The sequence below is a fragment of the Chiloscyllium plagiosum genome, chromosome 6 (genome assembly GCF_004010195.1).
Source record: "Chiloscyllium plagiosum isolate BGI_BamShark_2017 chromosome 6, ASM401019v2, whole genome shotgun sequence".
Taxonomy (NCBI): Eukaryota; Metazoa; Chordata; class Chondrichthyes; order Orectolobiformes; family Hemiscylliidae; genus Chiloscyllium; species Chiloscyllium plagiosum.
In genome coordinates, this window is record NC_057715.1 from 83,753,863 (window position 1) to 83,769,399 (window position 15,537).

Consider the following 15,537-nt stretch of genomic DNA (forward strand, 5'->3'; position numbering starts at 1 on the left):
GACCTGGACCCAATATACCGGCCACTACAGCGGACAGCTGAAACTGACAACCGGAAGCGGCAAGGACAGGCCACTATAAATGCCGGAGGAAACACCACAGAAGCGCTTCACAAGAGGCTCCCAAGCACTGAGGATGTCACCTAGACAGGGGACGAAACGTTTGCAACAAAAACTTCTAGTTCGGCGAACAGAACCACAGCAAGGAGTGGAGTATAGAGAGGTTTTGTAAAAACTGTAAGGCACTAGTCAGACTACAGCTAGAATACTGCGAACAGTTTTGTGCCTTTATTTCAGGGAAAGCATACTGGCAATGGAGAAGTTCAGAGAAGGTTCACGAGGCTGATACCAGGTATGGAGGGACTGTCTTATGAGGATAGACTGAGTAGATTGGGCCTGTATAATTTAGAAAATAGAAGACTGAGAGGTGATCGTATTAAAACTTACAAGATTCTGAGGGAACTGGACAGGTTAGATGTGGAAAGGTTGTTTGTGAGTGTGTATAGGACCAGAGGGCGTAATCTCAGAAAAAGGGGCTATACATTTTACTTTGAGACGCAGCGGAAAGTTTTCTCTTAGAGGGTTGTGAATTTGTGAAATTCCTTACCACACAGGGCTGTAGAGGTTGGGTTATTCAGTATATTCAAGGCTGACATAGATACATTTGTAATCAGCAAGGTGAATTGAGAATGATAGGGAAAAAGGCAGGAAAGTGGAGTTGAGGATTATCAGATCAGCCATGACCTAATTGAATGGCAAAGCAGACTTGATGGGCTGAATGGCCTATTTCTACTCCTATATCTTATGGTATTATGTGATTCATCTGGTCCAGGGGAATTATCAACTTTCTATCCAATTATTTTTGAGTTCTACCGCTTTATTAATACTGATTTATTTTAGCTCTTCATTTCATAAGATCTTTGATGGGGGGTGGTTTCTATGCCTATTCTGTGATGATAGATACAAAGAAATTGTTTCATTTCTCTGCCAATTTCTTATTTGTTATAAATTTGCTGTAATGTGATTGCTAAATTGGGAACAATGTTTGTACACTGCAAAATTTTAATGCGTGTATTGATTATAAAGCGATTCTTGCCCCATTGGTTTAAATGGTGCTGCGACTATACAATTTTCTTAACACACGGGATTGCACAAGAATGTAACTACTGTGTTATAGTAGAACTGACTGTACATTGATGTTGCTCCTTATTACTGTATTCCCTATGTTGCATGCAGCTTTAATTCCTTACTTTTGTATACTCAAGATTACCATTACAAGTTCATGGCCTATAAATAACTCATGTAAATTTTTATTATTCCTTGCTGTTTGTTAACACCACTGAAACTGATTGATGGATCAAGATGTCCAATCTAAAATTCTCCTACTAACTTACCAATCTTTTTCTTTATTTAGCCTACCACTTATTCCTTCAGCCTATCCTTCCGAAATGATAAACATCTCGAATATTCAATTCCCATTTGTAGTCACATTATAATCCAAAATGGCAATTAATCATACCCATTTACTTCTACTTGGACTTTCAAAACATTTATATCATTGTGAATGTTGGTGTGTATTCTGATAAAGTGTTCTTAACTTTGACTGTTTAAACTTTATTCCACATTGTACACATATTTGATGATGAACTTCATTTTATGTCTTCCTATTTCACTTCTACTTTTGTACAACTATTTTTGCTTTCTTCCTAACTGAGCTCTCTCTCAGGTTACCAACTCTAGCCTAGTTTAAATCCTCCTGAACAGCAATAGCACATCTTGCTGTGAGGGCGTTAGTCCTGGTCCTGTTAAGATCCATCTCATTTGGCTTGTATGAGACCCCGGATTAGAATGCCTCAGAACTGGCCTGAAAGCCTCAGAAATCTGATACCATTTCTCTTGGATTAATTGTCCAGCCACATAGCATCCCTACAGTGTGGAAAGAGGCCTATCGAGTCTCAACCAACCTAGAAAAGCATCCCACCTAGACTCAAACACTATGGGGCATTTGAGCATGACCAATCCATCTAACCTGCACATCTTTGGATTGTGGGAGGAAGCCAGAGAACCTGGTGGAAAACTCAGGTTCCTGGCACTGTGAGGCAGTAGCGCTAACCACTGAGCCACAAGCAACCCTAATGTTTAGTCACTCAATCCTCCTATTCCTATGCTAAATTACTACCCTAAAAAGGTCCTGCATTTTAATTTTTTTCCTAATGCCCCAAAACATGCTTCCAGGGATCTCATCCCCCTTTCTATCTATGTCATTGTTGCCCATGTGGACTATGGCCTCTGCCTGTTCACCTTCCATCCTCTCCACCCCACATCTGGCTGCAGTTCAATGATGCCTTAACAGTAATTACCAATAGGCAGTAATGCTGGCATCATGTGAAAGAAAGAAGCTCTGTAATTGCAACTCTAACAACTTTTTGAGTTGGTTGGAAATATGAAGTAAATGCCTTCATGTTCAATTTCTGTTCAGAAGATTTGGAACTCCATTTTGCCCTTAAGAGCAAAGTCTTGTATGTGTTTTATGTGTAGGACTTATATTGTTCTATACCAAAAGAGTTCAAGAGTGATTATTACAAGGTAAAATCTATATATTGCGGCCAGGCAATGATTATTCCTAAAAATGCATGCAACCAATTGTTGAATAATTATTTTTTTCTGTATTTTAACCTAACAGCAAATATATTTGCACACATATTTATTTTCCATAGAGTAACTTTAAAAATTTGTAACTGAGATAGTAAAAACTCTGTCTTGTTCCAGTAGCAATAAAAATACATGAAATCATATCAGAATTAAATATGGACGGGCCCAAACAAAGAAAGCTGGAGACATTCACTTCTGTTTTGGATGGGGTAAAAAAATAGAACAGCCAGAAAAATCTCTCAAAGCCAGCACTCATGCTGAAGATCTGACTGAAAATCTAAAAACAAAAATCACTGCCTCAACTTTTAATTGAAATTAATTTAGCAGAAGATTTTAAATACCTGTATGAGTGGAGTTTGTACTTAGCAATGTGCAAGTGAAGAAAATACCCAAAGTCAGCCTCAGTGTGCTTCGCCCCCCGCTGCTCAATGTGTCTTAAACTGGACCTCAATGCCAAACAATGATCAATTTTCTCTTGAAAGTGACTGCTGTGTCTTCCTGGTATGAGGAACAGGCAGAAGTTTTCTGAGAAACCACACCACCAGTCAGCCCTCACATGCAGTGCGTGAATATCTGGAAAGATCTTTGTGTCATGCATGATCTTCTGGGAAGTGATCTGTGCCCATGCAAGGCCCTGCCCTTGATCCCAGCTCTTGAAAAAAAATTAACTTATTCCTTCCCTACATGAGGCCCCAAATACTGATGATCTCTGAGCCATCGATTGCTGTGAGATCACTTTCACTGTGATTCAACTCCAAATCATACAGATGAAAGTATAATTAATGTTGCCATGCCTCCTTACACCACATGAACTAGTAAACCTCAGTTTATGCAAAGTCAGATGTAGCACAAAGCCTTGTTCAACACAAAAGCGACCGAAAGCTGCACTGTTCAGTGTCAGGTGCACATTGGGAGATGTTCCAATTTGTCAGGAGCACCAACGCTGAAATTAGCATAACACATTGAATTCAAATGGATTACAAGACTTTATTTAAGTTAAGTAATAAACAGCTTAATAAAGTGGCAAAAAACAGCAGATATACATCAAAGCTCTCTTTATCATTGAACAATAATTCTGCCAAATCTTTATACAAACACAATGGGGAGATGAAGCGCATAAAAAAACCCAGAGAATTAGCAGAAATAATGTAGATTAAATTTTCAGCGTTTATAGATAAGCATATGTCCACACTTAAACTGTTAAGTATATAGGGCAGGGTTTTTACTACCAGGGTGGGTAGTTGAAGTCAGGACATTTCCTGGCTCACCAGACCTGCCAGGCCCTGATACACACAAATTTTGCCCCAGTGGGGCCAGGCATGGTGTGGAGTCGGGCCTGCCGACTGCAGAGCATCGACGGCCAAGGTGGTAGGTGAGTGCTGAGCTGGCCTGGTTTGAACGTTCACCTTGGTCTCTGGGAGCACTCCCAGTTGTACTACAAAATTTTAGGCTGTCGATCCCTCATGATCCTATCCACTCCCCATGACCCCTTCTATTTCCATTCCAACTTCTGCCCAACCTTCAGCTCTTACGCTCTCCATGCCAACTCAATGCCAATACATGTCTTCAAGCCTCTAGTATTGGCACTTTAATGATCTGTCTGATTGTCACGTGTACAGGGTTGTTTTTAAAGTTATGAGATTTGCAAACAGATTTTTTTTTGTCTTAGCAGTTCCACACTTGTATGACTCCATGATTACGTAAATATTGCAGATACCGTTCAAATAAGCATGGAAGGGGTACAAGTTTATTTTGAGCCAGAAAGGATGCTATTGGGAGCCATGCTATTGTCTGGAGGGCAAGTGTGGGCACTAAATTGAAATGGAAATGGCATTGAAGGGCATGAGTAAGACCTTTTGAATTTACCTTCCAGACTACGGCTCCTGGCTCTTCTGAGGGACCATGAACCACAAGGCAGAAGTAAACTGCACAAATTCCATTAAAATTTGCAGAGGACTAGGCAATATCAACCCTTACAAAGAGTCAGCCAGGTCAGGATTACAGTGTGGGGCTTCATGAGAATGAGGGGCAGGAATCCTAGAATCGGGTTCCAGTCATCTTTTTAAAACGCTTCGGAGTTCTTCCATCTCCGCATTAGTCTGGGCCACACTAACAAATTTCTAAACAAGGCACTATATATTTCTTGCATCAACAATAAAACACTGTCATAGAAAATGATAAGATACACAAAAAACAAACCTTCATAAATGTTTAACCATGATTAATTCTACATAAAGAGATTCACATTAATCTTTGACTATTTAAATACATGCCTCCTGAAAATACCGTAAGTGCAAACAGAAAGTGCTTATCATAGGCAGTTTGCCAACAGCTTCTAAATGTGAAACATTGTCTATTTAAAAATCCCAGTCAAACACTATTGTGTGCAATTCTTACCATTAATCGGCTGTATAGACTTTTCCAACTAGTGGGCAAAAATGAATTCAAAAGTCAAAGGTGGGGAGCAGCTTTGAGAAAAGAAGAACCAGCCTCTAAACAGATTTAAATACACTTTGTACTATAGAATCTTTAAAAGAATGCTTAATGGAGGTGTCTGAATAAAATGATACTCGATGTCATTCCATTTCTGATAATTTACTGCAATGAAAAAGCCTATTTAGGTAAACAAAACATCTAAGTTTTTAAAATGCTGACTGCCCTGAGGATTTTATTTATAGTTAACACTGTTCTATTTCTTTTTATTTTGTGTTTGGTATATATGCATTTATAAAAATATTCATTTCAATTTGTAGCTAGCCACAATTATAAGGCATGAGAAATTACTATAATGAAATATATATTAAACATGTTGACATTTTTATTAAATAAATGTAAGTAAACCCAAAGCCTGCACTTAACCCATATTGTTAATAGTATTTAACAATGTAAATAAGTGAAAGGTCAAACAAACAAATCTACTTACTGTGCTTTTGAACTACTTTGGGCACAAGGTTGCCATCCCCATAGAAATCTAGGAATAGGGATGCCATAGGCAGTGCATGATAGAGTCTGTTTGCTGCCCAATTGGAAGAGATCAAAGTTCTGATTGGACACTGCCTTTTCACATATATGTGGTTTTACTGCAAAAACAAATTAATGAGAAAACCAAAAGCCAAATAAAAAAAAAGGAATTTAAAAAAAAGACACAATTCATCTCATTACATACTAAGGCCTTATTCACATATTCAAAAGCTAAGTGAAGACAGTACCATCCTTGCAGTGTGATATATTCATGCTTCTCCTGTTTGTCTCATCACAATTCATTTTTATGTATGAGAGTAAAATCAAATTCTTCACAGTTATCTGTGAAGATGCAATCTCAAGAAAAAAAATGCTGCCCTACAAAAAGTGTTTGAACAATCCTCAGAAGAGATATTACAGCATTAAAACAAATGAATGGTTGAATGAATAACAAATACGTGATCTATGTCCCAATTAGTTCAGCTTTTTGCTGTCAAATGTCCACTCTTGGTGAAGATTGGATCTCTTCTATTAACGATTTTGAAGGTTCTCCATACGTATTAAAAATGTTCATCTTCCGATTTTAGCATTGTCACAAGTTTGTCAAGATTGTTAAATTGCTGGATAGGAAAGCAAAAGTATGGGATTCATACTTTTAGACTGTGTTCAGTCTCTGGCCACAGTGGTCCTTGGATTCAGTTCTGCATTTCTGTGGTACCCACTTGAGCAGCTGAACATTTTTTTCTGTTTCAAAGCAGAATCTCACAGTTTTAGCAAAGTTACAATTAGCAAGGTCCTGCTGCTACGTTGCAGGTGTCTGTACAGTAAACTGCACTCACATGTCCCTGCTGAACCTTAATAAACTTTTACGGTTGATTTTTCTGTTTTGTTTGACCTTTTTCCTCAAGGAATGATGGGCTTTGCCATGGATCTTCTTTGCTTTCTCTGGGCAGGATTTATTGTCTACATTGCTTCTCTTCCTGTACTTGTTGATAATGAAGTTCACAGACGACTTTGGTATCCCAGTCCTTCTGGATATTTCGTGGGCAGACTTTTTACACAAGTGATAGTCAATAATGATAGCTTTTTGAAACTCTGAGAGTTGCTTCAGTTTTTCCATTCTGGGTAAAGCTGAGGCACCTAGGATGCAAGAATGCGTTTTTTTTTAGCGTCCACAGTTGCTCTAGAACATTCCCTAACATGGTATTATGTCACTGGCTAACTATAAAGGGATTGTCCAAATACATTTTGTAGGGCAGTATATAACATTACAATTAAACATGCAATATTATACTTATATTATACTTATATTTAAATTCAAAATATTGCTTTTAATACACAACTATGGTAAACTGATATTTACCAAGAACTTTGCTAATATCTGAAAAGATTTAAGAACTTGTGATCCTGATCTCTAAGAATTCTGCTTATTTGTGTTTCTGTTGCTATATTTGCCTGACTGTATCATTAACCTTATACAGTGAAATCTGTCAACAGCAACCATCCATGCTTCCCTAAACAACTCTATGTTCAAAGCTTGTCTTCTTATACAGTTAAGAAACTGCTCGTCTGGCACAATATACTCCACCATTACCTGGCCCTTTATCAATAAACAGGTATTATGACAGGAAGGTTCATACTTCTTCTCTGTTCCTTCTTTTTCCATGTGGTTCAGTTACTTTTATTATATCATTCAACGTCAAGAGACTTCTTGTGCCATCAGGAATTTGAGTGCACATTTTTTGAAAGGATGTACAGTCAGTACTATCTGCCAAGTTAGATTCCATGGTGTTCACTGGTTTAAAATCCAGTGATAAAACTCCAAATACATGGCGACAATTACATCTCATGCCATCACTACAAAGACATTTTTCAACAATGTTAGTAAATGGGCATTTTACTGTTCCCAAAGTTTTGTAATCATTTTATTGACAAGCAGTTGTTACTCAAAGATGGTTGCTAATGCTGATTTCACTGTATGAAGAAATGCTATCAGCTAGTCTACACTTTTACATGCAGTAAGTTTCAAATGTGCTAGTATCAACATGCTAAAACTAAGTTTCTTTTAAAAATTTCAATATCCTGTATGTCATCTAAAGCAACTAACCACATGTTCTGCCAATTTTTACAAAATACCATTCTTAAATTTAACTTCCTTTTTCCAAAACCCCCTGTGTACTTGCTGTTTATTTATGATATGACGGGTGTTGTGAAATTCCATTCCACACTCAGAATCACATCCAATGCAAGTGTAGACTGGAGAATCATGCCCCAATTCAGAAGATCCCAAAATTTCCAGTGATTAGACTTATTCACTGGAAATTCAGGAGCTCTACAAAGAGTGAGAGTCAGCACACCTATTTCTCCTTTGTCTCATTAATTGAGAATTATTGCCAGAAATAGATGCTTACAAAATTTATTATACTAAACTATAATGAAATAAATATAATTCACATCATTACTAATTAACAGTGAAATAACTGGAGCATCACCACACAATTTAAATTCCCTCTCTAGTAAATGAGAGAGTATGAATTAAATAAAGATTCCAATGGTCACATTTTGGTGCGATATTCAAGGAGTCATGGTACCATGGAATCAGACTTATAAAAAAGTGAATGCCTACTTAAGAAGGACCCAGGAAATGGACTCCATCAAATTATCAATTCCAAAGCAATTTGCAAAATTGCTCTAATTGACCAGATGGTGATTAGCCTAGTATTGGGCAAATTGATCGTTAAGGTGGCTGGCACATTGCTTGTTCCCTATATGGGCTTTTCCAAAAGAAAATGCCCTTCATCTAGCATTGACACTTGGATAGACATAATCTGGAAGTTGGTACTCGCATCTAGCACAAAAGATTGTGTGTGTATATCTAGAGTTCAGTAGCTATTGTACTTGAGTACTGAACCTCAACATCTCTACCCGTTTCAGCACTAGTTAATACGATAGTTCTAAATATACAACTAGCAAAAGCCGACCAGTACTCCATATGAGGAAGACTGAAATGACTTGCATAAACTTTTCTCAATAGCTTGGTTTGGACACGTATTTTGGACTCAGTACTGGTGCTCTAAAGGCAGGACTTCTGCACAATCCAATTCCAACCTTGAAATCCTTTGCACTGTCCCTGAGCTTGCCTAGCTTAAACTAAAAGGAATATCCCTACTTCTGGGCCTGGAGATGTTCAAAGTCTGCAGTCCTAGCCTGGCACCAGAGGTTCACGCTCCCAGTGGCAGCTAACCACCAACTTCACAAAGGCCAAGCGATACCTGGGTTAATTTAACTAACTATTTCCAATAATTTCATAATTATTGAGGTGACTAAAAAGTTTTTCTGCAATGCAGTGTTTATATTCACCTGCAAAACTTTCACTTGGCAAAAACAGTGAAATTTCACCTCAAGCCTCCTTGCATGTACAGATCATCCATCAGACTAACCTCATCATTTACTTTCCTTGTGAATTTATAATGCTTAGTGTTTTTATGTGTTCCATCCAATGTTGGCTTTGACAGAACCCAATCTAAGAGTTTGGATTGTTGGAAATACTCTTTCCTATAAAATTAATGGTGATCTCTTGCATGCGGGCAAATTAGATTCTTTAACCACAATAATTGGAGGAATATTGGATCAGGAAAATGGCTGCTTTCATAAAGAGTCCATATATTTTATGTCAATATCAATCTTTAGATGGAGAATTGAACAGACTCTTTTGCAAGAAGGCATTCCTTCTCACCTCTAAGTTAGCCTGTGAATGCAGAATATTTGTATCAATTTCTTTATTGGTATTATGCTTTTACATTAGTGACACCATCTACTGAAAGGGCAGCAAGTATCTAGTTCTAGGGTCTTAAATGTGAAAGGGAGCAAAACACAACAATTGACAGCTCTATATAAGGTATAATGATACAATGTACCAGCCTCCAGTACTGCCAGTGAATTTTCAATTGACCCAAAGGAAATAATGGCCCGATCTTTTCAATTAATATACAGGTACAGGTGACTGTATAAATTTTGACATTAAACAATTTTGCAACAGCTGCAGATATTTTGAGTTGCTGTGAAGCCAAATCAATACAACACACGTTCGATTGTCTTGTTTAAATTGATGCTTTAACTTCTTGCATTTCTGAAACCAATGTGATCCAAAAGTGTAGAATTTTTACTGAGGTGGATTCTGGAGCTCTTTGATCAGAATGAGAATACAGAAATTTATAGTCTTCATTTACTTACCATTTACATTAAGAGAGAATGTGATATTCTTGTAAAGGTTCCACTGTTTGAGCTCTAGTATAATACTATAACTCCCAGTATCCTCTTCTGAAATGTCTCTTATAGTCAGTACATAGCCAGTGATCTTATAGCGAGTAGATCTTTCAGCAATAGGTTGCCCATTCTTTAACCTGTTGACAGAAAGAGATTTCATTACATTACACTAAGTAGCATTGAGACAACTATGTAAGCTTGGATTGTATGGTCAGTGGTAAAGCAACTACACTTTCCAATGATCTCAAAGGAAGATCTGAAAAGATCTAGCAATGGCTGTGGCATGGACTCCCTTTACTGATGTGAATTTAAATCTGCTGCCAAGTCAAAGTTCCAGATGTCTACCAACAGTGATGTCATCAATGTAAATCAGGAAGCACAGAATCACAGACTTTTCTTCACACAATAATATCATTTTACAGACAGCAAAATAAAGATTGGGTTCACCACCATTTCAAGGCAATCAGCGTTGAACAAAAATACAGGCTGTGTTCGTGATGCTCACATCGCACTAAAGGATAAAAGATGGAATTAAGGAAATGCTAAGATAATGCTGAAATGCTAAGAGATTATGGTGACTACACAGAAGGAAGCCATTTTCTCCACCATGTTTATGCTGGTTTCCTGAAAGAGCCACTAAGCCATTCCCAATCTACCAACTTTTCTCAATAGCCCTACAATTTTTTTCTTCTGTTCAGATAATTATCAAAATCCTCTTTGAAAGCAAAGATAGAATTTGTTTCCACCACATTCTCAGAAAATATCATCTTATCCTAACCACTCATTACACAAAGAAAAAGTGTCCTCTTATTGCTATTGGATCTTTTGCCGCTAACCTGAAATCAATGCCTGCTGTTTTCGGACTCTTCCACCAATTTGAACAGTTCCTCCCATTCTAGAACACCCTCCCCAGGGTGGCATTCCAATGCTATGACAAAATTGTTCTCCTCCTATTTAATTATTGAGTTACCACAGATTTACAGCGTGTTCACAGGCAATGGGCATCAATTAGTTAGTTAAGTAACCTAATTAATATTCAGGAACTGGTAATCAGGAATCCTGGATCAGCCTCTCCTTGCCCCCCTGTCCTCCACTTAATCAGGGCAGGCCAGGCTGGGGGAGTTGGTTGTTGCCAGGAAACTGATGCTGTTCATCTCTAATTAACTGGATGCAGCTGCCACACTTCCTTGACAACTACATTGAATTTAGTTCAGCGTGTCAGAACACAAAGAGGCTTCTTTGCCCTACAGTGTCTTTGCCACATGCAAGGCTCCACACCATGCAATCTCCAGATGATCTAGGAATTTATTCCCCATGTGTATTCTCATGGTATATCCAGCTGACCACTTTGCATGAACACATGATTTAAATGAGGGCCCCAGGTCAGGCAGTTATTATCATCTGGAGTACCAAATAATAAAAAAAGAATTTAAGGCAGACAATTCATTAAAGCCAGTTGGTGAGGAATTACACTTTCTGCTTTCTCAACTCCAATTTAAATTAAATAGTCTGAAAGTAGGTTTAAAGCATAGCAGGACAGCTGTGCAGCATGAAATGCTAATTCTGTGGATGCTTTCTATGGCCTAGATGATGTTTTCTAGCTGCAAAAGCATAAGCTTCAAGTTTTAGAATTTGAGCATCACAATGCTGCATCTTCAAAGTTGAGAACTACATGGATGTCACATTTAACAAAGCAATCACACCACAGATTAAAAGCCTGCAGGGAAAGAAGGAGTGGGTGACAACTAGGCAGGCTAGAGAGAGAGAGACAGTGCAGAGTTCCCAGAGTCTCTCTTACTCGTCCATTTTGGAGACTGGTGTGGGTGGTCGTACTTCAGAACAATGTATTGACAGCAAACCATCTGGCATTGCAAGTGGCTCAATTGTAGAGCTAGGGTGGGTGGAAAGAAGAAGAGTGAAAGGGCAAAAGTGGTAGGTGTTTTGATAGTTTCGGGAACAGACAGGAGTTTTTGTGGTCATGCCTCCATAATGGCATGCTGCCTCTCTCTGATGTCAGGGTCAAGGATCTCACAGAATGGCTGCAAAATATTCTTTTAGGAGAGAGTAAAGCCCCAGTAACCATGGTCCATATTGGCACCGATGATGTGTAGAGAGAGAGGTTGTGATCTTGAAAATAGACTTTTGGATGCAAGGCAAGACCTCAGTAATCTCAGGATTGCTCCCGTACCGTGTGCGTATTGAAAGTGAAAAATTGAGCAACTGACCACAAAACTGAGAAAAGTATGGGAGCAGAAGGACTTTTGATTTTTGGCTAAGGTGAGATGTGTACAAGTAAACTAGTGTGCTTGGTTCCCTGCTGTTCACAATCAATAATTTAGATGTGCAGGCCAGTTGTAATCTTTCCAAGTTTACAGGTGATACAAACCTTGGTGAGAAATTGAGTTGTGAGGAGAATGCAAAATAAGCTTCAAAAAAATCTAGACAGACTGAGTGACTGCGCAGATGGAATGAATTGAAGATAAGTGTGAGGTCAGAGGAATATAGAAAATAGGAGCAGAAGTGCTTATTCTGTCAATCAAGCCTGCTGTGCCATTTTTATCCAATTTGGCAGGGGCAACAGAACAGTAGAGTGTTTCTTAAATGGTGAGAGATTGAAAAGTGTTAATATCCAGGTGTCCTTGTTCAAAAGTCATTGGAAGCTCATACAAAGAAACAGTGACCAGTTCAGAATACAAATGGTATGTTAGCCATTACTGTAACATAATTTGAGTACGGGACCAAAGAGGTCTTGCTTCAATAGCATGGAACTTTTGTTAGACTGCACCTAGAGTACTGTTAGCAGTTGTTCACTCCTTGCCTAAAGAAGGATGTACATGCCGCAGAAGGTGTGCAGACGAGGATCACCAAACTGATTTCTGCAATGGTAGAACTGTCTCATGAGGAGAGTTGAAGACTGGGCCTGTGTTTTCTGAAGTTCAGTAGAATGCATGGGGATCAGATGGAAATGAATAGAATTCCGAAAAAGGACAGACAGAATACATGCTTCCCTTGGACAAGGGACCTTGGAGTGCAAGTTCATAGCTCCTTGAAAGTGAAGTCGCAGGGAGATAGGATAGTGAAGAAGGCGTTTGGTATGCTTTCCTTTATTGGTCAGAGGATTGAGTACAGGAGTTGGGAGGTCATGTTGCTGCTGTACAGGACATTGGTTAGGCCACTGTTGGAATATTGTGTGCAATTCTGGTCTCCTTCCTATTGGAAAGATGTTGTGAAACTTGAAAGGGTTCAGAAAAGATTTACAAGGATGTTGCCAGGTTTGGATGATGTGAGCTATAGGGAGAGGCTGAACAGGCTGTGGCTATTTTCCCTCGAGCATCAGAGGCTGAGGGGTGACCTAATAGAGATTTACAAAATAATGAGGGGCATGGATAGGGTAAATAGGCAAAGTCTTTTCCCTGGGGTCAGGGAGTCCAGAACTGGAGGGCATAGGTTTAGGGTAAGAGAGGAAAGATGTAAAAGAGACCTACGGGGCAACTTTTTCACGTAGAGGGTGGTACATGTATGGAATGAGCTGCCAGAGGAAGTGGTGGAGGCTGGTAGAATTGCAACATTTAAAAGGCATTTGGATGGGTAAATGAATAGGAAGGGTTTGGAGGGATATCTGGGCTGGGTGCTTGCAGGTGGGACTAGATTGGGTTGGGATATCTGGGCGGCATGGATGGGTTGGACCGAAGGGTCTGTTTCCATGCTGTACATCTCTATGACTCTAAAGCTCTAAGGGGGTCTAGAACAGGGCACACAGTCTCAGAATAAAAGGCAAGCCATTTAGGATTGAGATGAAGAGGCACCTCTGCACTCAAAGCTGTAAAATACCCTACTCAAAAGAATTATGAAAGCTCAGGCATTAAGTTGTTAATATTTCTAGACATCAAGGATATGGGGACAGCACAGGAATAGATGGCAATGCATGATCTAGAATGGTGGAGAATAATTGAGAGGGATAGAATAATTTACTTCTGCCCCATGTTCCTATCGACCTAGCCTTACTAATCTAGATGAACACAACATATTAAGTTCACAATCTTTGCTCTTTTTCCGGATTTACTCTCCTGCTTCATGTTATCCTGTTCTGAAACTTCAGACTCTGAATCACAGCCCCAATCTTTTGCATCTGGAGTTCTGTGCATTTGTTATTCCTTACTCTATAGTGAGGCAATGAGCATAACCTGCTGTTTGTCATTCACTTTGGTAGATTGTAACAGGTACAAAGTTAATACAGGTCATGAGGGCTATTCAGTTTTGCTTAGTTCAACTGTATAGAGAGATCCTAATTCACACCCATTGAATCATCAAATTGTTGCTTAAATGCTTCTCGGCTGTTTGATGTTGATTCTACAACTTGATCATTCTGTGTGAAGACATTTTTCCTTATTTTAACAACAATTGTCTGAACTTTTGATCCCAATTCTAAATTATCAATTTAATATAGTTTCATTTATATAGGTAAATTTAAATTATTCCACAGAATCTCTACAGTGTAGAAGCAGGCCATTCAGCTCAACAAGTCACACCAACCCTCCCATTCACCCCTGAGGCTCTGCATTTTTCATGGCCCACTCACCTAGCCTGCAAATCTTTGGAATGTGGGAGGAAACCAGAGCACCTGGAGGAAACCCATGCAGACATGGGGAGAATGTGCAAATTCCACACAGCCTGAGAGTGGAATTGAACTCAGTCCTTGGTGCTGTGGGACTGCAGTGCTTATCCCACTGTGCCACCATGCCATTCAGGCCAATCATTTTTCTTAATACGTATTACTTTCTAAGACCAAATTTTAGAGTATTGTTTCTAGACTGTAAAGTCCTACTTTCTCCAGTCTTCTCTCTGAAGTCTGTTCCTTAACACTGTATTCTTCTCTGCACTATCTCTACTGCTAGGATGTCACTTTCTTGACAGTAAAAACAGGATACATTGTTCAACTTGCAGTCGGAGCAGAACCTTATCAACTTTGTTCACTGCTTCCTCTAATTTGTAGTCTATGGCTTTGATAAAATAGTTAAACTTCCCACTGCCTTTTCTCTTACAGATGCACACTGGTTAGATAATTTCAAACCAGTAGGACTCAGAGGCTTCTTTCAGATTTTTTAAAAAAATTCATTCATAGCATGTGGATGTCATTCACTGGGCCAACAATTAATGCCCATCCTTAATTACCCTTGAGAAGGTAATGATAGACCCATAATACCACAGCACATGGACTTCATTAACTAACTTGGAGCAAATTACTGCAGATACTGGTAACTATACTGAAAAAAGTATGCTGGGAATCACAGTGGCTCAGGCCGCATCCGTGGAGAGAAAGCAAGCTAACGTTTTCATTAACTAGCTTCTTCAGATGTCAGTCACAAAAAAAAGTCATCTAATTTTTCATCCTTTGTGTAACACATCATAGCTTCTGCAATAAGTTTTGTCACCAATAGTTCGATTCGCTAACATATTTAGATTGAGTAGAGTCATAGAGATGTACAGCATGGAAACAGACCCTTCAGTTTACAAGTAAAGCAACAGGGTCAGACGATTACCAAATCTTGAGATTTGCTTGCAAAATCATTATTATTCAGTAGTTTCTAGATATCTCCAAAGCATTTCAGAGTTTGGAATCATAAGCAAATTCAACTCGTTTGCATTATCTTTAAACCTTAC

At 38.8% G+C, this 15,537-nt stretch overlaps 1 protein-coding gene across 1 annotated transcript in view; it reads right to left on the minus strand.

Annotated features, from left to right (window-relative positions):
• flt1 (fms related receptor tyrosine kinase 1) overlaps positions 1–15,537 on the minus strand; it is a 185,789-nt gene that overhangs the window by 117,976 nt on the left and 52,276 nt on the right. Inside the window, exons 9-10 of the mRNA XM_043692014.1 lie at positions 9,844–10,013; positions 5,573–5,729 (exon numbers count right to left, since the gene is read on the minus strand). Of these exons, the coding sequence (XP_043547949.1) occupies positions 5,573–5,729; positions 9,844–10,013 (327 nt within the window). The remainder of the gene's footprint in view (positions 1–5,572; positions 5,730–9,843; positions 10,014–15,537) is intronic.